The sequence below is a fragment of the Macrobrachium nipponense genome, chromosome 5 (genome assembly GCF_015104395.2).
Source record: "Macrobrachium nipponense isolate FS-2020 chromosome 5, ASM1510439v2, whole genome shotgun sequence".
NCBI lineage: Eukaryota > Metazoa > Arthropoda > Malacostraca > Decapoda > Palaemonidae > Macrobrachium > Macrobrachium nipponense.
The window spans coordinates 114,541,087-114,565,748 of record NC_061107.1 but is presented as its reverse complement, the minus strand read 5'-3'; the positions used below and the strand labels follow the sequence as shown (position 1 = coordinate 114,565,748).

At 44.6% G+C, this 24,662-nt stretch overlaps 1 protein-coding gene across 1 annotated transcript in view; it reads left to right on the top strand.

Moving 5' to 3' along the window:
* The window catches only part of LOC135215609 (ubiquitin carboxyl-terminal hydrolase 30-like), a gene marked incomplete in the record, with an annotated part of 167,069 nt that overhangs the window by 49,997 nt on the left and 92,410 nt on the right, over positions 1 to 24,662 (top strand). The window contains 1 exon segment of the mRNA XM_064250505.1: positions 18,908 to 19,063. Coding sequence (XP_064106575.1) covers positions 18,908 to 19,063 — 156 coding nt within the window.

The following is a 24,662-nucleotide window of genomic DNA, read 5'->3' as shown; positions in this document are numbered from 1 at the left end:
CAGACACTGTTTTTTGGGGGGCAGGAGGTAGCGCTCATCCTATCCTTTAATGGTTTAGGGAGTTTTTAACTTGTGTTATGGTTGTGGGGTTGACCGCCTGCGGCGGATCTCCCTTCCATTAGCTTAGTCTAAGTGGGATACTTTTGGTAGGCTACGCCAGGTGGTTTGGTTTTACTTCGTTGCCCTCATTTGTATGGTCAATGGTCTAGTCACGTCGTGGTCTCGCCCCTGTTGACAGATCATCTGGAGTGCACCAGCTTTATAGGTCTCTACCTTGCTGGCAACTCTAGTAGCACAAGCAGACTTACGCGGCAGTAACCACGAAGTCAGCTATGCTAACAGGTAAGGAACCAAGATATCAATTATCTGCATATATATGTTTCCTAAAATCTTCTATTCTGTCTGCTCCCACTACCAAAGGTGGGATTCAGCTATATATATATATCTGACAGGTAAGTTTCATGAACAAAATGATATTGTAATAATACAATTAAGTTTGTTCATACTTACCTGGCAGATATATATAATCAAGTACCCACCCACCTCCCCTCAGGAGACAGTGGAAATAAAAATTATGAATAGAAAATGGGAATGGTTCTTGATACCCGCCTCCCAGCGGCGGGAATGGGTACTAACCACCTGACTCCCACTGCGTGTGTCGTAAGTGTTTAAATTTCTGTCGGATTCAGAAAAATACAGCTATATATATATCTGCCAGGTAAGTATGAACAAACTTAATTGTATCATTACAATATCATTTTTGCAGGTTTACATTATTCGTGCAAAGAAATTTGATGGAGTTGCCAAACAAGCAACGATCAACTTATGCAAAGATGTTTGAAATGTTCAAGGATGTTGAACCTATGCTAAACCAGCACTTGTTATTTGCAGCTTTGAGCAGGTAGCCCTTACAGCCATGAAAGAAGCATTTCCAGGAGTTAAAAAAAGGATGTCTTTTCCATTTATAACAAAATATGCACAAAAAGATAACTAACAAGGGTTATGCGTACTTGTATGTCCAACAACGATTCCAGATTTGCACTAAAAGCCAAGATATTTGAGTTTAGCATGTGTTCCATATTGATGCCCTCTCTCTGAATATAACTGAAGTGTTGAATTTGCTCAAAGATAACTATATTGGAAGACCAAATTGACGTGGAGCAGGTAGGAGATCACCTCTCTTACCCCCTGAAATTAGGAATATTTACAAGAGAATGTTACACAAAGAAGATTGAACAAAAACTATGCTTAAGCAGCCAATAGAAGACTGCAAACAGAGTTGGGGATGTAGCACTCCACAATATGTATGGAGGTTCATTACGGGGCTGGAGAAGGTGCAAAGAAACCTAGATACATTTTTCGAGCAGTTAATTGTTGATCATCCTCCTCCCCTTAAATTGAAGAAGTGTATGAAGGCAAATGATAGAAATTTGCAAATTGTTTCTTCTTATATACAAAGATTTCCTACTGAATGTTTGAGAGGAATTGCATACAATTTTTAGTAAATTTCCAAATATAACTTAATAAATTTGTCATGTATTCAAAATTTATCCTTAATAAATTACTTTTATTCATTTCTAAAAAATATATATTTATTTGTTTATAAAAAATCTATGAAAAAGTCATTGAGTTGGCTGGTGGTGAGTTGTCCTGGTGCTGATTCGGCCGTGATAAGTCGTCTTGCACCCTTCCTATCAGACCTTTAGACTGGTTCTCCAGCTCTGCCCTTGAGGTTAGCATCAAAAGAGAAGACCTTCCTCGCTATTGATGTGCATGTAAAGGTTATTCATTGTTTGTATGAAGTGTGAGTGGCTTGAGGAATCTGCTTTTTTTTTTTAACAAGACCTTTTTCATTATTTTGTACCTTGTAATAAACCATGCTATCTCATCCTGAAGATGTTAATTTGATGTTTGTTCATGAAACTTACCTGTCAGATATATATATAGCTGTATTCTCTGAAGTCCGACAGAATTTCTAAAACTTACGACACACGTAGTGGGAGTTGGGTGGATAGTACCCATTCCCGCCGCTGGGAGGCGGGTATCAGGAACCATTCCCATTTTCTATCAGATTTCTTCTGTCGCCGGTGTCGTAAACAACTGTTTTATACATTCAACTTCCCTGCCAGATATATACTTAGCTATAGACTCCGTCGTCTCCGACAGAATTTCAAATTTCGCGGCACACGCTACAGGTAGGTCAGGTGATCTACCGCCCTGCCCTGGGTGGCAGGACTAGGAACCATCCCCGTTTTCTAATCAGAATTCTTCTGTCGCCCGGACCATCAACATTGTTGTTGGTTCCTCTCGATTGGTTTTTCTTTTTTCACCGGCAATTGATCTTCTTGACCGACTTTTGGTGACGTATCTGGATTGTTGGATTGGCATACGCTTTTGTGGACTGTTTTGTGGACTTGATTTTGGAATTTTCTTTAATAATGTCTGACTCTGGTATGGTTGTGAGACGTTGTGTGAATGTAGGCTGTAAGGTGAGGTTGCCGAAAGCTTCGGTAGATCCTCACACGGTATGCAAGAGGTGCAGGGAGTATGAATGTTCTATTACTAATACTTGTAAGGAATGTGAGAACTTGAGTGAGAACGAGTGGAAGAATCTAACTAATTATTTAAAAAAGTTAGAAAGAGAAAGAGTGAGGAAGGCTTCTCATAGAAGTTTAAGTAGTTCTAGATCTGAACTAATTCCAAGCTTGGGATCTTCCCCAAGGGTAAGTATTCCTACTCTCTTCCATTGCAGCCCTTCTCCTATTGCAGAACCTGTAGATCCAGCAAAAGAACTTGCGGATCTAAAAGCAGCCTTCAAGTTGATGGAAAACAAAATGGCTGCCATACAAGGTAAGGCTAGTATTTTTTTCAGTGGACAGTGATATGAGTGTCCCCAGTGTAGTGGATGGCATCTGGTCGACTCAGCAACGCTCCTAGGTCTAGACCTCTTCCAAGCTCACATGCCCAGAGGAGAAGGAATGTCGAAAGCCGAAAGGAGGTTTGTGGAGATCCCCACCGATCAGGTGTCCATTCGGCGGTTTCTGTGACACCCCAGACTGCCAAGGACCGCTATTGTAAAAGCGTCCTACGTGAGTGTTTCTCGTCGTCGGGATCTTCATCACCGAGACGTGATTGGAGAGATTCAGATCGATCTCGGCCTCTCAAGAGGAGTTGGAAGGCTCCGAATATTGACTCGAGCCCTGAGAACTTCCCTGAGGAGTCTCCATCGTGGGAGTGAAGAAGGCAAGGAAGAGCCATCCTTTCAACCAGAGTGAGAAGGAGGCAGGAGGTGGAGGCTATGGACTCCTCCCCTCCTCCTTCCCCTCCTCCTCCCAAGAGGATAAAGAGGAGGCTACAAAGAGGGTCATGATGGCGATGCAGGAACAGATTTCGTACGTTTTGTATGGAGTCCTGTTCAAAGGAGCCTCCTAGAAGGAAAGACACTTCCCTTACCTATTAAAAGTCCTCCAGACGGATGGAGGTATCTACCTCCAGGATCGATATCTCCACGCGAGGTTGAGGTTTTCCGGTACGAACCTGGATGAAACGATCAGACGTCTGGCACCACCGGCCAGTAGTGAGGAGTCACCCAGGAGGCATGGAGCCAAAGAGCAGTGGAGTGAGGAGTCAACCAGGAGGCAGGAGCCCAGAGCCCAGGAGTGTAGAAGCATCCAGGCAAGAGCAGGAGCCAGGAGGCAAGGAGCCAGGAGGCAAGAGGCAGGAGGCAGGAGCCAAGAGGCAGGAGCCAGGAGCCAAGAGGCAGGAGTCAGGAGGCAGGAGCCAGGAGTCCGGAGTCAGGAGGCAGGAGTCCGAGTCAGGAGGCAGGAGTCAGGAGTCAGGAGGCAGGTCAGGAGGAGGAGTCAGGAGCCAGGAGGCAGGAGTCAGGAGGCAAGAGTCAAGAGCCAGGAGGCAAGAGTCGGGACTCGTTCCTGGAGGTTATGACTCTTCTCCAAATAGGAGTTCCTCTCCTTCAGAAACATAGGAGGTCTTGGAAGGACTCTCCCTCGCAAACGTGAACTTTCTCCTTCGTCTGAGTAGAGGGTTTTTTTTTTTTTTTTTTTTTTTTTTGATTTTTTTTTTTTAACGAGTTTTTTTTTTTTTTTTTTTTTTTTTTTTTTGTTGTCTTTTTTTGTGATGATTTTTTTTTTTTTTTTTTTTTTTTTTTTTTTTTCGAGTTTTTTTTTTAATCCTCCTGCTAATGATGGACTTTCTAGTTATTAAAGTCTTAGCCTCATTACTACTGCAAGAGTTCGGAGGATTCTCTTAGTCCGGCGGCTCCTCCTTCTCCTCGTTCGCTCTTTTCGAGCTCAGCTACTGCAAAATCGTGGGCCTTTTTAAAAATGAAACCTACGATATCTATGAAGAAGGCACTCCATTCTTTAGATTCTTGGATGGACAAGAAGAAGGAGTTAGGAAAGACGGTATTCTGCATGCCTCCTTCCAGATTGCCACGGGAAGAGAGGTATTTGGTATGGGACAGGGAGAGAGTATGGGTCTTTCTCTACCCGCCTCTGCAGATGCCGATTTTTCCAATTTAGTGGAGGCCTCTAGACGTCACTCCTTAGGATCGGTCAGAGCGACGTGGAGTCACTTCAGAGTTTATGAACCACTTTTCTAAAGGGACTTTTTGTCACTTTAGAAGTGTTTCAATTTTCTGGATTGGTCACTCGGAGTTCTGGCCAACAAATCTAAGGATCCGGAGTTTTCTTGAAAACTGAAAAACCCAGAAATCCTCCATAGCGTCCTGCTCTGGACATGGACAAGGTCAGTTACAGGACGGTTCGGGTTTTGGGATTGAAGTGGCTTCCCTTTTTGGTGCTGGTCTCCTGAAAAAGAGAATCAGTTTGATGGATCCCTATTATTCGAAAGGGGTTTCTCCGAGCCAGAGGACTGCAGCTTACTGTTTCGCCCCTCTATCAGATCATCTGTTTCCTTCTCAGTTAGTGAAGGGATATATCTCGCTCGCTAAACTGAGAATGGCGACACAGGACCTACTAACGCAAACGCCGTAATACCTTACAGGACCGGCACGCTGTAGTGTCGACGGTTAAGAAGGAAATCTCGTCCTACTCAGCAGCCCTTTCCGTGGAGGTACAGCGGCTCGTCCCCCTGCCGAGAAAGAAGAGCTGGAGAGAGAGGAAGGTCTTCATTTAGGCCCTTCAAAGAAATCAAAGTGACTTGTTGCTCCTCCAAGCCACCCCAGTGGGCGCCAGACTCCTAAACCTTTGCAGGAGTATGGGCAAAAAAAGGGGAGCCGACCCTTGGTCAGTGTCGGTCCTGAAGAAGGGATATGTAATCCCCTTCGACGACAGGCCCGCCCGCCCCTAACATCTACGCCTCGGGTGGAACTGTCAGCGATGGTACATTAGACCCGTTAATGAGAAAGACTCTCCTTTCAAATGGTGGAGCAAATGTGGAAAATAAAAAGAGGCCATCGAACTTGTGCAGGATCCACACTCCCGGGATTTTACAATCGCCTTTTCTAGTACCAAAGGCATCGGGGGGGTGGAGGCCAGTTCTGGACGTAAGCGCTCTGAATCGCTTCGTACAGAAAAAGAAGTTTCGCATGGAAACGTCCGCCTCTGTAATGTCGGCTCTTCGTCCGGAGGAGATTGGATGGTCTCTCTGGACCTACAAGACGCATATTTCCACGTTCCCATTCACCATTTGTCAAAGAAATATCTTCGCTTTGTAATAGGAGACAAGATCTTTCAGTTCAGGGCTCTGTGCTTCGGTCTGTCTACAGCCCCACAAGTATTCACCAACCTGATGGCGAATGTAGCAAGATGGCTTCACCTAGAGGGGATAAACATCTCCCTCTACCTCGGACGACTGGCTGATCAGGGCCAAGTCGAAGATTCAGTGCTTGGAGGACTTAGAAGTAACAAGGAACATGATAGATTCGCTAGGGTTACTCGTCAACCTCGAGAAGTCACAACTGATCCCCAGCCAGAACTTGGTCTATCTGGGGATTCAGATGGATTCTCGGGCGGGGTTTTCGATATATCCTTCGCGAGAAAGAATCGCTCGAGGTTTGTCGAGAATCTCGAGCTTCTTAGAGAGAAAGAACAGCTCAGCGAGGGATTACCTGAGCCTTTTAGGGACCCTGTCCTCATTGGAAAAGTTCTTCCCGCTAGGGAGACTTCACCTTCGCCCTCTTCAGTTTTTCCTCAAAGAGGTGGTTGGAGTTTGGAAGACGGGTCAACTCCTCGGACAAATCTTCCTAACTTTCCACAAGAATAAATAAAAGATCATCTGGAAGGGTGGTGGGGATCCCTACCGCTTCGAGAAAGAACCGAAGGCGTATCGCTTGGCTCTGCAGAAACCCAGGGAACCAAGGTCTTATTTTACCGGGGGACGCTTCGGAGTCAGGATGGGGAAGCGACGCTAGGAGGGCAAGGGAGGTGTCAGGGCACCTGGACAAAGGAAACCAGGTGTCCTGGCAAGCAACTCAAGTTGCAAGGACGTTGTGGACCATAATGCACCTAGCCTTAAAGTTCTTCGAAGAGATAAGTCCAGAGACGGGGTGATACAGATAAACTCGGACAACACCAACGGCTCGATGGCTTACATAACGCAAGCAATGGAGGACCGCACATCTTTATCCCTCTATCAGTTTGACAAGACCACCTGTTAACCTGGACGGAGGAAAGAAGGGCATAACTACTCCCTCACCAAGGTTTTGTTCAAGGGATCAAGAATGTGAGAGCGGACAGACTGGGGGGAAGGGCAGGAGAAAATCAGGTCTTCCCAACAGAAATGGACTCTACACCGAAGAAGTGTTGTCGATAAGTCTTTGGTCCCTGTGCGGGGGGAGACCTCACAGTAGAACCTGTTTGCGACGTTCCTCTCCAAAAGAATAGAGAATCTTTTGCTCCTCTAGTGGAAAGATCGAGAGCCTTCGACAATAGAAGCGTTTCTCAATGGATTGGTCCGGGTGGGTGGACGCATACGCCTTTCCCCCGTTCAAAATCCTGGGGGAAGTGGCTCAGGAAGTTCGTAGCTTCGAAGAGCACGAAGTTGACACCACTCAAGCCCCCATTTTGGCCAGCCCATGGAATGGTTTCACAGGAGGTACTGGAGTGGATAGTGGATCTTCCCCAGATCGCTTGCCCAAACAGACAACGATCTTACTCAGGACAACCCCAACCCCCTTCGAGGGTTTCATTTCATCCAACCTCCCAGGTCTCGCTCTGAACTTGCCTTTCGACTATCGAAGACTTGTCAGAGCGAGAAGGCTCTTTTCTCGCAAAGCGGCTAGCGGGCTCTATCGCTGAGGCCCGGCAGAGCTTCGACGAGAAGAGTATTACCAGCTCGACAAGGTGGGAAGAATTCTTTAGGAGGGTGGTTTTTTTTGGGGTTTTAAGGGTCAGAAGGCTGGTCCCTCCTCCAGTACCTCTATAGTTGGAATATTTGCCCTGATTTCCTCCTCTTTCTGAGAGAGGAATCACATCTAGTCTGTCTCAGACAAATAAAAAGGGTACAGAAGCATGCTGTACTTCAGTAATTCAGGAATCGAGGGCCTGGACATTGCTAATGAAAACAAGTCTACACGATCTTAATTAACGATTTCTTTTTGAGACTTCGAAAGCAGCCTACTCCGAGAAACACCTAGTTGGAATCTGAACCGTGGGTTCCTTGAAATTCCTTTCAATCGGTATAAAATTCGGAGCCTTTACATCTGGCGGTCCTTTCCGCGACGTCACTAGGAAACTGCTTGTTCCTGGTGGACTCTCAGCTACAGCCAAAGAGGAACGAGCGAATTACACGCTCTGGATTCCACGGGTGGGGTTCAAAGGAGATGCCTCGCCATCTGTTTCTTTTCCAGACAATGTTTTCTGAGGCAAAGAATGAAAACCCGTCAAAAAGAAACCTTGGCCCAGGAGGGTTTTTGAGGTAAAAAGGCCTATTCTAAGCCTGGTGGCAGACGGAGATAGAAGAGATCTCTCTGTCCAGTTGAGAAGCTCTTTAAATACTATTTTAGAGGAGGAAGGAAGACAGATTGGGAGCTTGTCAACAAGGTCTTTGGTGTGCGGTTGAAGAAACCCCAAAGGACTGCATTGTCCAGAAAACGGCCTTGGCTTTTCTTTGGTGAGAAAGCGTTTATTACGGACGCTCACAAGACCTGGCTCGGAAGGAATCCTTCGGGTTCTTCTTTTAAAAGGTCAAGACTCATGAAGTGAGGGCAAGTAGCAACGTCTTTTGGCGTTCCAAAAACGAATATGTTTCTAAAGAAATAATTCATTGAGACTATAACATATTGGACAGGTGCAATTCAGTGTTTGCATCTCATTAATTTATCTGAAGGATGTGAGGAGTGGACCTATGAGAAGTTGGCTTCTTTCGGGCTAGGTCCTTTTGTATCAGCAGATACAGTACTGGGTCTTGGAGGCAAAGACTGATCCTTAATTTTTTGTGTTTTTTTATCGTACATAAACCCTCTTGTCAGATGAATGTGCTTGGGTTTTCTATTAGGCAAAGCTCACTACTGTCGAACCGGGAAGGCAGAGTGTCATTGCTGGTAGGGGATCAACGGGTATGTAATGACTAGGTAGGTGGGGAGTACAAAATTTTTTTTTTTGTATATTTTTGTATGAAAGTGTAATTATGTTTCGAGTTTTTGGTTGTTTTGTAAGGAGTTCGTGGGGATAACTCCTTACAATCTTAGAACTAGAAACATGGATTGTTTAGGATCAGGTGAATCGGGATCGGTTTTGTGCTCCTTGACCAAAAGGTGGGTATTGTCATGTTAGTGGAAATATGCAACCAATGAACAAAAGGCCTTTAGGCATCTGCCGAGTAAGTGGATAACGACCCCATTGGCAGAACCCACAAGAACTCTTAGCCATAGATCATAAATTCTCGCTGAGGGCTCTTGAGGCTAAGCAGACTCCAAGGCAGTAGCCGCGAAGTTCATTCAGCCTAATAAGGTAGGAACCAAGGTTTATTAATCACCCTACAACATATGTTGTTTACCTGTCCTTATTTCAGTTGTTACGCTGTCTCCTTAACCACCACCAATGGGTGCTAATCAAGCTAGTATATATCATGGCAGGAAAGGTTGAATGTATAAACAAATGATATTGTCAATATTACAATAAAGTTTTTATAGCATACTTACCTGACAGAATATATAAAGCGATTAATGGCTGGCCCACCGACCGCCTCCCCGCAGGAGACAGGTGGAAGATAAGAAAATTCTGATTAGAAAAACGGGGATGGTTCCTAGCTCCTGCCACCCAGGGTCAGGGCGGTAGAATCACCTGACCTAACCGTGAGCGTTGTGCCGCGAAATTTGAAATTCTGTCCGGAGACGACGAGTCTATAGCTAAGTATATAGCAGTAGACCCTATTGACTCACGAACAACCAATCCGTTCCTAGACCTTGGTCGTGTTCCAAATTGGTTTCGTGACTCGGAGCTAATTTTCCCCATAAAGATTTTAATGGGAATAAATATTTAATTGGTTCACGACCCCTACGAACCCAATATATAAATTATTATGTATATTTCTTTTTGCCTTATTTTTACACAGATAATGTAAAAGTCAGTGTAAAAAACCTTAATATATCTAATAATATAATTTAAAATGGGTAAACTAACACTATAAAAACGTATTTGGTAAAGTTCAACACTTACTATTGACTGGCGAGAACTTTCTGGCTTGAACGGACAAGAGAAGATGGAGGGTGGTGGTGGGGAGGAGGTTTTATTGCGGATAGGAAGGAGCCCCTCCCCATCCAGTCCAGGAGGGGGAAATCTCGGTCCGGAGATTCAAGCCTCCTTCTAGGTTTTTTTGGTGAACGTTTAATCACAAACTTATCCAATGTCGTTTTGCTTTTCCTTGCCTTGCATAACTTTCTGAAATTGGCTCATTAAATTTTCATTGAGGCATATTCACGATCCTGTTTCGTAACAAATTTTTGTTTTTCCCGGAATGATGACAATTCAAGGGAGGCACTGGTACATCATTCCACTTTTCCAATGCCGGCTTTTATCACATCACTGCAGATCAATCTGTAACTTCCTTCCAACCCCAGCCTCCCTTCGTTTCGTCCTTTGATTGCTCCCGAGGCAAGTTGCTTCCTGCTTGCTCTTTGTGGGAGTTGAACAACGTTCGTCCCCGCATCCAAATCTTCTGAAAAAATGTTCAGCGACCAACTTCTTCAACATTTCGTTCGCGTTGGACTTGTTAGACCCATACTGTTGCCCATAGGACACAATTTCTTGCAACAATCTCCTGCATCGAAGCCCTCAAAGCACGGACAGTTTAACCGCACTGGGGCCAAAGTTTCCGCCACGCAGAATTTAATGTGAGCGGTACATAACTTCAGTCCATGGCGTTTATCAATGAGGGTTTATGCAGTGAAAGAAAAACATTAAAGTGCGTTCTTCACCCCAAAATTCTTTTAAGGTTAATTTTGTCTCCTTCAGTTACACGAAGCATCTAGGAGAAGAGCGCCTTCGTATATAATTTTCTTAAAATTGCTAATTGACTTGTTGGATCACAATGGGCTGGAGAACAGAGGTCCGTGTTGGGTGGAAGGAACTTGAACTGAATGGAAGTCATGTTCACCTGGCAGTCAGCCAAGTAGCGAAAGGGTGTTGCCGGGGCATTATCCATGATCAGAAGTGGCACCGCAGGCGGTAGCTTGTTCTTGCTTCCTGTTAGGTACTGACTCAACGGTCGGCGCCAAACATTCTTCAATCCAATCCTCCAGAAACAAGTTCGCCGTGTCAACCCATAGCTTTTGTATTGGCCCTCCACCCATTACAGGCAAGTCCTGGCCTTATTTACGTTTGTGCTTGCTTAAATGGCACGCGGGTTATTTGAATGGTAGACAAGTAGTGCGCTTTAGTTTCAAGTTCGCCACTTGCGTTTTGAGCATAAAAAACAAAACGTAAGCTCCTTATCCTTTCAATTGGCTTGTTGTCGGCCTGGGAGCGCCTTCCTTCCCTTTCTTGGGTGATAAAATGTCCCTGTTGGGGGGGGCCATCCTTTCCTTCCAGAACGAAAGGCCCCCCCCCCCCCCCCGTTTTCATTCACAATTGAAAATCTGTTTGAGCGACGTATCCTTCGGCCCTCCACCCGAACCTCGGTCAACTCTCAAGTCACGAATGCCTCCATCAGCAGCAAGCCCTTGTTTCCTCGCGCTAGCAGCCGTCACCATGCCTAATTACAGAGTTGAATTCCAGTTCCTTTTCTTGGGAAGTTAATCAAAACCACCCTTTACTAAGCCTTAAAATCAATCTTGGCGTGGCACTAGTAGATAAGGATTTCCTTCAGCACAAACTCTGATACACTTGCCGAGCTTTCTACGGGCATGGATCGATACGGCTCGTTTTACACTATCACCCTGCCATCGTGTTTTCCTCATTGTACCCACCTTCAAAAATTATTTTTTCTGCCTCTTCGAGGGTTTTGCGATCATCAATCTTTGTTTAGTACTGTCACTCCCTTCGCAACATTTTGCTTTCTTTAAATGGCAGCCTTGTTTTTCCAAAAATTGTTCGAAAATTGTCGACGTTGGCCCAATCTTGGTACTCACTTGCGGATAATCTGGTCACATGCGAACCAACCACCACGTTCAAACTTTTCTATAATTTCTTTCTTTCTTTATTTCAATGGGTTATCTTTCCCTCTGCACCCTCCTCTTCTCACCATCACTCTTTCACTTTCTTACTTTCACCACCACTCTTCACTTTCTTAGGGCCCATTATGAAGAAAATCACAAGTTTTAGCGCAAAAAATGCTAAGCGAATTGACGAACGTCTTGTACACAATGAGATGAGACAAAGAGCGATGCGTGGGTGACGCCGTGCGTGGGCGGCTGGAGGATGGCTGTTCCCATGGCAACTCAAACGCTCTCACGTGTGCTGGGCGATTTCGCGCATTTTTCAAATGTTTGTGTCTAAAAATTAGTTTGTGAAACAAAGTGAATTGTTATTTTCCAGAAATTTCCAGCATTTTTCAAATGTTCATGTCTCAAAATTAGTTCATGACCCAAACAGAATTTTTATTTTCCGCATTTTTTTTTGTTCGTATCTCAAAGTTAGTTCGTAGGTCAAGGGTGAAATTTTACCTATAATTTTGGTCGGGGATCGAGTTGTACGTGGGTCAATGCGTTCGTGAGTCAAGGGTCTACTGTATCTGTCAGGTAAGTATGTATAAAACTTTATTGTAACATGACAATATCATTTTACACACCTCCGCCTCAGGATTTTGGAAAACTTTTCATTGCTTGAGTATCCTCTTGACTTTTTGGTTTTTTGGTTTTGGATCGATAGCTTGGCATACGTGACTTTGGACTGTTTTGAATTTGGCTTGGTTTTTTTCCTTAAATATGTCTGGATCTAGTTCGGCTAGCGCCAGGGTGTGTTCGAAAGTGGAATGCAAGGTTAGGCTACCAAAAGCCTTGGTTGATCCTCACACATTGTGTAAAGGGTGTAGGGGGCAAGAGTGTAAATATGATTTGCGTTGTAATGAGTGTGAAAGCTTGGATGATTTACAATGGAAGACGTATGAATCCTACGTAAATAAATTAGAGCGTGATAGGATCAGGAGGTCTTCCTCCAGGAGTAAGTCGGGTAGCAGACAGGGTCTTAATATATCCCCTTCTAACCCTCCTTTCGCTTATTCTGGATTCATTGAAGACGCTTGAATCTAAAGTGCTTGCCCTTGAAAACAGGCAAAGTAAGTGCAGTGATAGTGCCCCTAGTGAAGTGGAGGGGGCGTCAGATCGGCCCTATAGCGCCTCTAGGCTGGGACCTCTGCCGGACTCCCAGGACTCAGGGAGAGGGCATGTCGAAGGCCGAAGGAGGGTTACGGGGATCCCCCACCGATATGACGTCCTTCAGCAGTTCATGTGGACGCATTCCCAGGCTGCTAAGGAGCGTGCTCGAGCACGTATCCTGAGAGATTGTTTCTCGTCTTCCGACGCGTCCTCCCCGCGCAAGGGGTGGGAATCTCGTCCGGATTCGTGACCTTTGAAGAGGACTCTTCAAGATCTAGACGCTTCACGTCATGCGATGTCTGAGTGGCATTCTTCTCCGGAAAGCGTAGCATTTCCGCCCTAGAAGAAGTCTAGGACGTCATCAGATGATGACGCCCTCGAGCGCCCCAGTCGCTCTAGAGCCAAGGCTGTTCCTGGGAGAAGGAAGAAGGCGTCCCCTCGCCCCTCACCTTCTCACAAGCGCAGCTCGTCTCCGCGTAAGGAGACTTCTCAGATGGAGATCATCATTGCTATGCAACGGCAACTGGACGCTTTACTTCAGCAGAAGGAGACGGTTCCTCGTCGCAAGAAGGACGATAGACTTCCGATCAAGAGAACAAGACAGTCTTCTCCACCTGCGCCTCTTTCGTCCCCGTCTCCTGATATTTCGCCCTCTAGGCTTCGTTCTGCTCCCCAGGGTTCGTCTAGAGGTGACGGTAGACGTCAGGTTAGAGAGAGATCCCATCATGCTCCTCTCTCTTCTCGTCGAGAAGACGCTATCGTCATTCCGACTTCGACGTTTCTGCTGGTGACAGTTTGTTTGCTGTCGGACCGGACTTCAATGCGTTCTGCCCCTCTTCGACATGAGCGTGTCGATGCTCAACGGGACGCTCGTCGGGTAGCTGACCAGGTTTCTTCGCGGGACGTTCGTAAGGACGCTTCGCTGGACTTTAGAAGAGTCGCTACGTTGGCTGCTCCTTTGAATGCTTCGCTGGACGCTCGGTCGGACGCTGATTTGGATGCTTGGAAGGACGCTGATTTGGACGCTGATTTGGACGCTCGGAAGGACGCTAGGTTGGACGCTCAGATGGACGCTCGGAAGGACGCTAGGTTGGACGCTCAGATGGACGCGAATGTGGAAGTTCGCTATCACTCGGATGATGTTCCCGAGGCTTTGGCTGATGCTTCACGTCTGCCTACTTCTTCACGTTCTCCTCAAAGGGTGATTCCTGATCCTGTGACTGTTAAGGATCCGTTACCCTCTTCTTCTCGTCATCGTTCGGACATGAGACTTGGAGTGAAAGGACTTTTGCCTCTTCCGTCGCATTTTCACTCGGGTAAGGAAGAAGGAGAGCTTAGCGGTTCTTCTGAGGATGTTGACGAAGAACAACCTTCGACGTCGGCTTCGTCAGATTACCAAGTATTGGCACGGCTACTTCGTGATTCGTTTGGTGATACTTTCCAGCCTTCTGCCCCTCCTCCTTCACAGTTTTTGTCGTCGAAAGCAAGCAAGACTCCAGGTTTCGTTAAAATGAAGACGTCTTTGCCTACTAAGAGAGCTTTCCGGAAGGTTAACGCCTGGATGGAGTCTAGAAAAGCAAAGGGAAGGACTACTTTCGCCCTGCCTCCGTCTAGACTTAGCGGTAAGGCAGGGATATGGTATGAAACAGGCGAAGATTTAGGATTGAAGGTTCCTACGTCTGCTCAAGGAGATTTCGCCAGCGTGGTTGATGCCTCAAGGAGGTCCCTTTTAGCCTCAGCTAAAGTGTCATGGACGACTTCCGAACTGGACCATCTTTTGAAGGGACTGTTTAGGTCCTTGGAAGTCTTTAACTTCTTCGACTGGTGTCTCGGAGCTTTAGACAACCAGTCTCGTAAGCCAGACTCGATCAGCTTGGGGGAGCTGTCCAGTGTATTGTCATGCATGGACAAGGCCGTCAGGGATGGCTCAGAGGAGTTAGCCTCTCATTTTTCAGCAGGTGTGCTGAAGAAAAGGTCGCTCTATTGCAACTTTGCGGCTAAGTCTGTCTCTCCCTCACAGAGGACAGAACTTTTGTATGCGCCCTTCTCGAGTCATCTCTTCCCCCAGGCTATGGTGAAGGATCTGGCAGTTAGTCTTCAAGAAAAAGCCGCTCAAGACCTGTTGGCTCAGTCTTCGAGACGTCCGGCTGGCCCTTCCACGTCTTCAGGAGCCCAACCGTTTAGAAAGCAGAAGCCCTTTCGTGGAGGGACTTCCGCTAGATCATCACCCCGAGGAAGAAGCCTTCCTAGAGGTAGAGCCCCGTCTAAGTCTAGGGGCAAGAAGTGAGAGATCGTTCCTTCAGCCACCGGTAGGAGCCAGGCTGCAGTTGTTTGCAGAAGCCTGGAGAGAAAGAGAGTCGGACACCTGGTCTCTTGGCGTCATAGAGAAGGGTTACAAGATCCCTTTCATAAAGCCGCCCCCGTTGACTTCCACTCCCAGGGACTTGTCCCCGTCGTATTCTCAAACAAAATGGAGGATACTTTTCGACCTGCTCGAGCAGATGCTCGAGAAACGAGCAGTGGAACAGGTTTTAGACCTGGCAACGCCAGAATTTTACAACAGATTGTTTCTTGTACCGAAACAATCGGGAGGGTGGCGGCCGGTCTTGGACGTAAGTTGCCTAAACCTCTTTATAGAAAAGCAGAGATTCAAGATGGAGACTCCTCAGTCAGTTCTGGGGGCCTTAAGACCTGGAGATTGGATGGTATCACTCGACCTACAGGACGCCTACTTTCACGTCCTGATACATCCCCAATCGATGAAGTACCTTCGGTTCGTCCTGAAAGGGAAGGTCTTTCAATTCAGGGCTCTTTGTTTCGGACTGAGTACGGCCCCTTTTATCTTCACCATCTTAATGAAGAACGTGGCGAGGTGGCTCCATCTTTCCAACATCAGAATCTCGCTCTATCTGGACGACTGGCTCATACGAGCCTCCTCGCAGACCCGGTGCCTGAAGGACATGCAAACGACTCTGTCTTTAGCTGCGTCCCTGGGACTTCTGGTGAACTTCGAAAAGTCACATCTGACCCCAACACAGTCCATCGTGTATCTGGGGATTCAGATGGATTCAGTGGCTTTTCGGGCTTTTCCGTCCCAGGAACGTCAGCAACAAGGCATAGATAAAGTGTCAGCCTTTCTAGGGAAGGATTCATGCTCGGTGAGGGAATGGATGAGTCTGCTGGGGACCATTTCCTCGCTGGAGAAGTTTGTTTCCCTGGGGAGGCTACACCTCCGACCTCTTCAGTTCTTTCTGTCGGACAACTGGACAGACAAGGACAACTTCGACATGAAGTTAAGCATCTCGGAAGAGGTGAAGAACCATCTAAGATGGTGGCTCGATCCGTGGAAGCTGTCAGAGGGCATATCCCTCAAGCTTCAGAACCCCGACCTAGTGTTGTTCTCCGACGCGTCATCCACGGGGTGGGGAGCAACTCTAGGGGGGGAGGAAGTGTCGGGTACCTGGAGAGGGGAACAGGTAGCCTGGCATATCAACTTCAAAGAGCTGGCAGCGGTTCAATTAGCGCTCCAGTTCTTTCAGAACAAAGTCTCCCGTCGTGTAGTTCAAGTCAACTCGGACAACACCACAGCCCTGGCATACTTGAAGAAACAAGGGGGAACACACTCTCGCTCCCTGTTCGCTCTAGCGAAAGAGATTCTACTTTGGGCAAAGGAGAGAGAAGTCACGATATTGACAAGGTTCATTGCCGGAGTCGAGAACGTCCGGGCAGATCTCCTCAGTCGACAAGGACAGCTATTGCCGACAGAGTGGACCCTCAATCAGGAGCTGTGGGGTCTTTGGGGATGTCCCTTAGTGGACATTTTTGCAACATCAAGGACGGCGAGACTCCCCCTTTATTGCTCCCCGGTTCTCGATCCGGGGGGGCAGTAGCAGTAGAAAGCCCTTCTATGGGATTGGACGGGCCTAGATCTCTACGCTTTTCCCCCCTTCAAGATCCTGGGGGAAGTGATGAGAAAATTCGCAGCATCGGAGGGGACGAGGTTGACGTTAATCGCCCCCTTTTGGCCCGCAGCGATCTGGTTCACAGAGGTGATGTTCTACCTGGTGGATTTTCCGAGATCTCTTCCGTTAAGGAGAGATCTACTCAAACAGCCCCACTTCGAGAGGTACCACAAAAACCTCTCCGCTCTGAGTCTGACTGCGTTCAGACTATCCAGAAGTTGGCCAGAGCGAGAGGTTTTTCGAAACCAGTGGCTAAAGCTATCGCCACCGCGAGGAGACCTTCATCAATCGCGGTTTATCAATCGAAGTGGGCAGCCTTTAGAAGTTGGTGTAAGAGAAAAGGAGTTTCCTCTACCACTACCTCTGTGAGCCAGATCGCCGACTTCTTGCTTTATCTTAAACAAGATCTGAAGCTTGCAGTGTCAACCATTAAAGGCTACAGAAGCGTCTTATCTGTAGTTTTTTGCCATAGAGGTCTTGACCTCGCTAATAACAAGGATCTCCATGATCTATTGAGATCTTTCGAGACTACCAAGGTGCCGCTACCAAAGTTACCTTCGTGGAACCTGGATGTGGTCCTCAAATATTTAATGTCAAATCGCTTTGAACCTCTTTACTCTACTTCTCTATGAGATTTGACAAAGAAAACTGTATTCCTAACTGCTCTGGCGACGGCGAAGAGAGTTAGCGAAATACAGGCTATTAGTAAACACGTCGGCTTCAAAGGGCATAATGCGGTCTGCTCTTTGGGTATGTCTTTTCTGGCTAAAAACGAAAACCCTTCCAATCCTTGGCCTAAAACGTTCGAGATCAAGGGTATGGCAGAGATCATTGGTCAAGAGCCGGAAAGAGTCCTGTGTCCTGTTAGGGCTCTTAGAGAGTATCTTCGTAGAACGAAGGATTGTAGAGGTTCTGCGGAGAACTTATGGTGTTCGGTCAAGAGACCTAATATGCCCATGTCCAAGAATGCACTGGCATTCTTTTTAAGAAACACCATTAAGGAGGCGCACTCTTCTTGCAAAGACAGTGACTTTAAGCTGTTAAAAGTTAATGCGCACGAAGTGAGGGCTATTTCGACCTCAATAGCCTTTCAGAAAAACATGGCTCTTAAAGACATTTTAAGTGCTACTTTTTGGAGGAGTAACTCGGTGTTCGCCTCGCACTACCTACGGGAGGTGAGAACAACCTATGAAAACTGTTACTCTCTTGGACCATACGTCGCCGCAGACACTATTTTGGGGGCAGGAGGTAGCACTCATCCTTTCCCATAGAAAAGGGTAGGTGAGTTTTTAATATTTGCAATGTTTATGGTTGTAGGGTCGGCCGCCGAGTACGGTCGGCCCTTCCTTTAGCCTTTGGTATATGGGAGTTTTTTGTTAGGCTAACTTAGGTGGTGGTTATTGCCTCGTTGCCCTCAGATGTATGGTCATGGTCTAGTCACATTGTGGTCCCGTCCCCGTTGACAGATCATCTAGAGCGCACCAACTACACAGGTCACTACCTTGTTGGTAACTCTAGTGAAGCAGAAGCAGGCTTGGGTGACAGTAATCACGAAGTCAGCTATGCTAACAGGTAAGGAACCAAGATGTCAATCATCTACATTTATATGTTTCCTAAAATCCTTTTTCTGTCTCTCCCACCGCCAAAGGTGGGATTCAGCTATATATATATCTGACAGGTAAGTTTCATGAACAAAATGATATTGTTAAGATACAATAAAGTTTGTTCATACTTACCTGGCAGATATATATATTTTTAGTACCCACCCACCTCCCCTTAGGAGGAGACAGTGGAGATAGAAATCTGATAGAAAATGGGAATGGTTCCTGATACCTGCCTCCCAGCGGCGGGAATGGGTACTATCCACCCAACTCCCACTACGTGTGTCGTAAGTTTTAGAAATTCTGTCGGACTTCAGAGAATACAGCTATATATATATCTGCCAGGTAAGTATGAACAAACTTTATTGTATCTTAACAATATCATATTATAGGACTATGTAAGACCTTGTGTGACTTAGTGCTAAATTTTGTTGTTGGTGAAAGCTTCATAAGAGGGAGAAATGTATCATGGTAGTGTAGCTAGTGGCTTAACTTTTTCATTAGACAATTTTTACTCGTATAAATTATAAATGCTTTTATTCACAGAAAAATGTAATGTACTTCAGATTTAGTGTTTGTTTGTTTGTTTTTATATTGTATTGTAATTTCAGGGAACATACCTGGCCTAGCAAATATTGGAAATTCATGTTTTTTGAATGCATTAGTGCAGTCATTAGCATCCTGTCCATTATTTGTTTCTTGGTTGGGTAGCAAACATCAAGATCCTTCTCCACCTTTAGTATCTGCTCTTCATAAGCTTCTCTGTGGTACGTATAGTTTACATTTCAAGATATTTAACATGCATCTTTGTGTCCTTACTACAGTATTTACAAACCTCTTATTTTTATATAAGTAACTTACCAAGTAATTATAGCTAAAAGTTTCTAGAATTTGTAGCTAGAATTTTGAAATTTTCAGGTCACAGGAGAGACTAGTGGCTAGGTGACTAGCCCCTCCCACTTTCGAGGGAAAAGAGGAACAACTAGCAAAATGGCTTTACAGTGGACCCCCCGTATTTGCGTAAGGATTTGCGGACTCGCGCATTCGCAGATTTCTCGGGAACATTTCCCCGCATTATTCACAGAAAATTCGCCTATTTGTGGTATTTTTTTAAGAGAAATATCCACAAATTCCTATTTTTTTTTATCAGTTTCATCATAAAATGCACTATTTGTGATAAAACTATTAAATAAACCAAGTATAAACATTTTTAGTGGGTTTTCTTGAGTTTTAACTAACAAAATAGGAGGTTTTAAGCATTTTTATAGGGGTTCCAACTATTTGCCGGTTCTAACTATTCGCAGGGGGGTCTGGTACGCGTCCCCCGCAAATACGGGGGACCACTGTAATTTGTTTCTGCAGGCTAATGGCTGTACTAGAGTTATTAGCTCTAGCTTTGTTTTGGAATTCATTCTTTCTGGTTTACATTTCATTGTGTTTGATGAAGTATTCTTGGGTTGTATAGCCTTGCAGCATATTTAGATAGAGTTAGGCTCCATTATTGCTGATTTTGATATTATTTGATCGGTTATTGACTTTATTCCCGTGTATAACAATTTTCGGACTTGCATGCTTCTCACTTTTATTTATTTCTTACGAAAGAATCTTACGATTATCACTGTGTGTGCACAGATTGCAGAGGACAGGTGTGTTCAATAGATGTAAGATGTAGCGAATGTATGGACTGGGACACTAAGAAGTGGGAGACTTTAAAATCACACTTAAGTAAATTGGCAAGAGATAAGGACAGGGAGGCGACTGCTAGGCAAATTAGTAAGTCATTAGCTAGTCAGGATGACGATGTCAATGTTGATGAACCGTAGTTTCTATTGACCCTGTTCCTGGTTCTCTGTCTGTACCCACTCTTTACACAGCTCCCTCGCTTCCAAACCCAACATCATTGCCAGTCTTGAGAGTAGAATTAACAAGATTTTTTAGTTGATTGTTGAATCTTTCACAGTTAGCCACGCCTGTGAAGGCCCTTATGAACGATGAGTGTTTTGGAGCCTTTGATGGCTCCTAGTGTCAGTGCTGTGTCTATTGAGTGCCCGTTACCGCCTAGCGCAAGTGCAGTGTTTGAAGAGGTGGCTGCCTGACCTGCCAATTCTCCTTGGCAAAGGTCAGTGATAAACTCCCATAAACCTGGGAGGAGTCAAACTGGTAGCCTAAGGGAGGTCGGTGGGTTCGACCCAGGGATAATCACCCCCTCTGCTGAAGCTGTTGCAAGTTCCAAGGTTGCAGCCAAGTGCCATTGGCGAGGCGTATCGCTGGATGTATATCGTCTTTCGAGTTCAGATGACTTTTCTCTTAGACGTCAGTGGCTTTTTACAGACGTATCACACCCACTGGAAAGGCATGCAACGGATGTGTCTCGATCCTCTCCAGTGCCGTGTAAGAGAACAAGGGACCTTATTTCCAGTCTTTGTCCTTCTTGCAGTCATTAGAATAGCGCGAAACGTTTTTTGTCTGGTTTTCCCATTGCAGAGAGAGTATGGCTTCCAAGTGCCCATCCTCTCATAAGTGCTCCTCGTCTCATGTAGTAGTCTTGTATCCTGACCATCCTCAGACACCCAGGTCTCATCTAGTGCCCGGGTGCCCTTCAGAGGATCGGGAGTTGACTTGAATAATTTTCAAGTAGTGTCTGAGCACATTATAGTGTCCATTTGCTTGGCAATTTTGGAGCAAGGACGCTCAGTGTGTTATGCTTCCTTAGCAGGAGCAGAGCACCCTGTAGCACCTATGCACCCTCCTTCTTCCACTCATTTAGATTCTGAAGATGACTCATCGGATATTTCTTTGGTAGTGGGAGCTCCTTCTATAAGCCTTCCTACTTCTGCTCATCACTCGCCCTCTCTTTAGTTAGCTCCTCCCGATTTTATGCAAGCACCTCCTATGATGGATCCTATTCATAACAAGCTGGATAATATTTTAGACCCTCTTAAAAAGGCTCCTGCTCCTCAACTACTGGACTTAGCCTTGTCTCTAGTTTCCTCAGCTGAGGATGATGATGTTGATGATGTCCTTACTAAAGATACTCACCCTTCCTCCTACATATCCTTGCTTAAATATTTACTTATGACATTTCCTGGTTTCTTTTCTCCTGCTACTCTTTCGTCACCCTCTTCTGCTTTTCTTATGTAGGCTCAGTCAGGAGATTCTTTGAAGTTTCCTATACTATAGTCCTTTCATCGTCTGCCAAGAAAGCCGTGAGTGAGATTGATGGTTGCCTTTTAGAAAGAAGGATGAGGGCAATGCCATCTTTTGCTTTCCTCTTGCAGACTGTCCAAGAGAAGACACCAGTTTTATGTCACCGGGGAAGCTTCTTCTTTGGGAGTGTCTGCCTCCTCCCAGGGGGTCTTCTCTAGTCCCCTTGATTCTTCAAGGAGATCCACCTTTAATTCAGCAAAGATTATGTTTAGCTCTTCTGAGTTAGCACACCTCAAGAGTATTCAAAATGTTCAAGGTGCTTAGTTTTCTTGACTGGGCGGTAGGAGCTTTGCCACGTAAGGTTAAGGACTGTCCTGTCCTTAGTGAATATGTTGATGCTCACAGGACTTCTTTGGCTAGATAGGAGAATATATGAAACAATACAGGCTTAGGTTAAAAAACTGGCTTGGAAAGGAGGAGAGCAAAGTGAATGTCTGCTCTCCAAGGTGGTTGAAGAAAGACCGATACATCACTAGGTTCAAAGCGTGGTCTCTTGACTCGCTTCCACCTCAACTGCGTATTGGATGCCAGCTCACAGATTCCTTGCATTTACAATTTTTATTGTTTATAACCAATTTCCAGCTGGCACCAGAAGATTTCTCCTATTGTTAAGACCGCGGGTTTTTTTAACTTTGAAAAATACTATAAATTAATAAACAAAAATTTGTCATTTTTCCTCTGACTGGTTGGGGGTCCTGGGGTCAGGGATAGCTCGCAAGAGTTGGCTTCCCTATACACAATGGGTGTGCTGAAGAGGGAATATTGATGTTTGTTACTTCTAAGGGGGTGACTTCGTCTCAGAAACAGTCCTTTTCTCTCTTCTGGACTGTCGACATTTATTCCGGCATTCCATTGAGGGGTTTAGAGGTGTGTATTTCTGGTGATAGAAGTTCACTCTCGACATGGTTCAGAAGTCATGTAAAGCTGTTGGTCCCATTGCTAAATAGCCACTGGTTCCATGTAACGTAAAAAACACCATACAAACATGTTTTCTGGCAAGACATAGTTCTTGGGATTTCTACAGATCTCCAGAGAAAAGGCATGCAGTATCTTTCTCAATCCTCTATGGTGACCAAAGAAAGTTTTGATACATCTGTCCAGGACAATATCTCCCCTTCAGATGCAGCCCTTTAGTGGCAGTCGACAAAGGTCCCTCTCTAAATCTCGATCTGGTAGCAGATTCGTCTCCAGGGCAATCGTGAAATCATCTTCTAAAGCTTCAGGGTGTAAGTTAGGATCCCATCCAAACTCCCGTAGGGGCCAGGCTGCTTCTTTTTTGAGTGAAGTGGAGAGACAGAGGGAAGAAGCCATGGATAGTCAACATCTTAAGGGAAGGGTACACTGTCCCCTTCAAAGAAAGGTCATCATTAACCAACTCTCCAGTGGCATTAACCCTTAAACGCCGAATGGACGTAGTAAACGTCGAGTCAAAATGTCTCCCGTATGCCGAATGGACGTACCATACGTCGACTCAAAAAATTTTTTTTTAAATCCGTGGAAATATACTTATAGGCCTACCAGACGAAAACTTATGAATCACGCGCCTTGGGGGATGCTGGGAGTTCACGGATCGAGGAGTTGTTTTGTTTACAATCGTTACGCAGGTGCGCAAGCGCGAATTTCTTTCTTGCCTCACTAAAAAGTATCTGTGACACATCTCGGAAATTATTTCGTCATTTTGACATAATTTTTGTACCATTCTAAATTAGCCGTTACATGGAGTATTATATATGAAAATGTGCGCATTTTTATGTAGAATACAACAAAAAAATACTCATGATTGTAGCTTTTATCAGTTTTGAGATATTTTTATATAAGTAACGATAAGTGCCAAAATTTCAACCTTCGGTCAACTTTGACTCTACCGGAATTGTAAACTAAAACTCTTATATTTTAGTAATATTCAATCATTTACCTTAATTTTGCAACTAATTGAAAGTCTCTAGCACAATATTTCGATTTATGGTGAATTTATGAAAAAACCTTTTCCTTACGTCCGCGCGGTAACTCTTCCGAAAAAAATCATACATGCGATTGTGGTAATGTTTGCACCATTTTAAAATTAGCCGTTACATAAAGTTTTATATATGGAAATGTGCGCAATTTCATGCACAATACAACTAAAAACAACCCATGGTTGTAGCTTTTATCAATTTTGAAATATTTTCGTATAAAAAATGATAAGTGACAAATTTTCAACCTTTGGTCAATTTTGACTACCGAAATGGTTGAAAAATGCAATTGAAAGCTAAAACGCTTATATTCTAGTAGTATTCAAGCATTTACCTTCATTTTGCAACAAATTGGAAGTCTCTAGCACAATATTTTGATTTATGGTGAATTTATGAAAAAAATACAATTTTCTTTACATCCGCGTAGTAACTCTTCTGAAAAAATCATACGTGCGATTGTGGTAATGTTTGCACCATTTTAGATTAGCCGTTACATAAAGTTTTATATATGAAAATTTGCGCAATTTCATGTAGAATACAACCAAAAATAATTGAAGGCTGTAGCTTTTCTCATTTTTGAAATATTTGCATATAAATCACGATAAATAGAAAAAACCACGTTCGGTCAACTTTGACTCTACCGAAATGGTCGAAAAACGCAATTGTAAGCTAAAACTCTTACAGTCTAGTAATATTCAGTCATTTATCTTCATCTGGAAACAAATTCAAAGTCTCTAGCACAATATTTAGATTTATGGTGAATTTAAAAAAAAAAAAACTTTCCTTCCCTCCGCGCGTGGATTCTCCGCCACAAATCTCCGAAATGCGTACGTCCCATTCTCGGAATATTTGCTCCATTTCATATCAGGCATTTCATAGAGTTTTATACATGAAAATGTGCGCAATTTTATGTAGAATAAAACGAAAAATATTTGAAGGTTGTAGCTTTTCTTATTTCCGAAATAATTGCATATAAAAAATATATATATAAAAAAATCGACATTCGGTCAAATTTAACTCATCAGATATGGTCGAAAACTGCATTTTTAAGCTAATACTCTTACAGTATAGTAATATTCAATCATTTGTCTTCATTTTGAAAGAAATGGGAAGTCTCTAGGACAATATTTAGATTTATGGTGAATTTTTGAAAAAAATATTTGTTTACGTCCGCGGGTTACGAATTCATGCATTATTTTGTGATAAT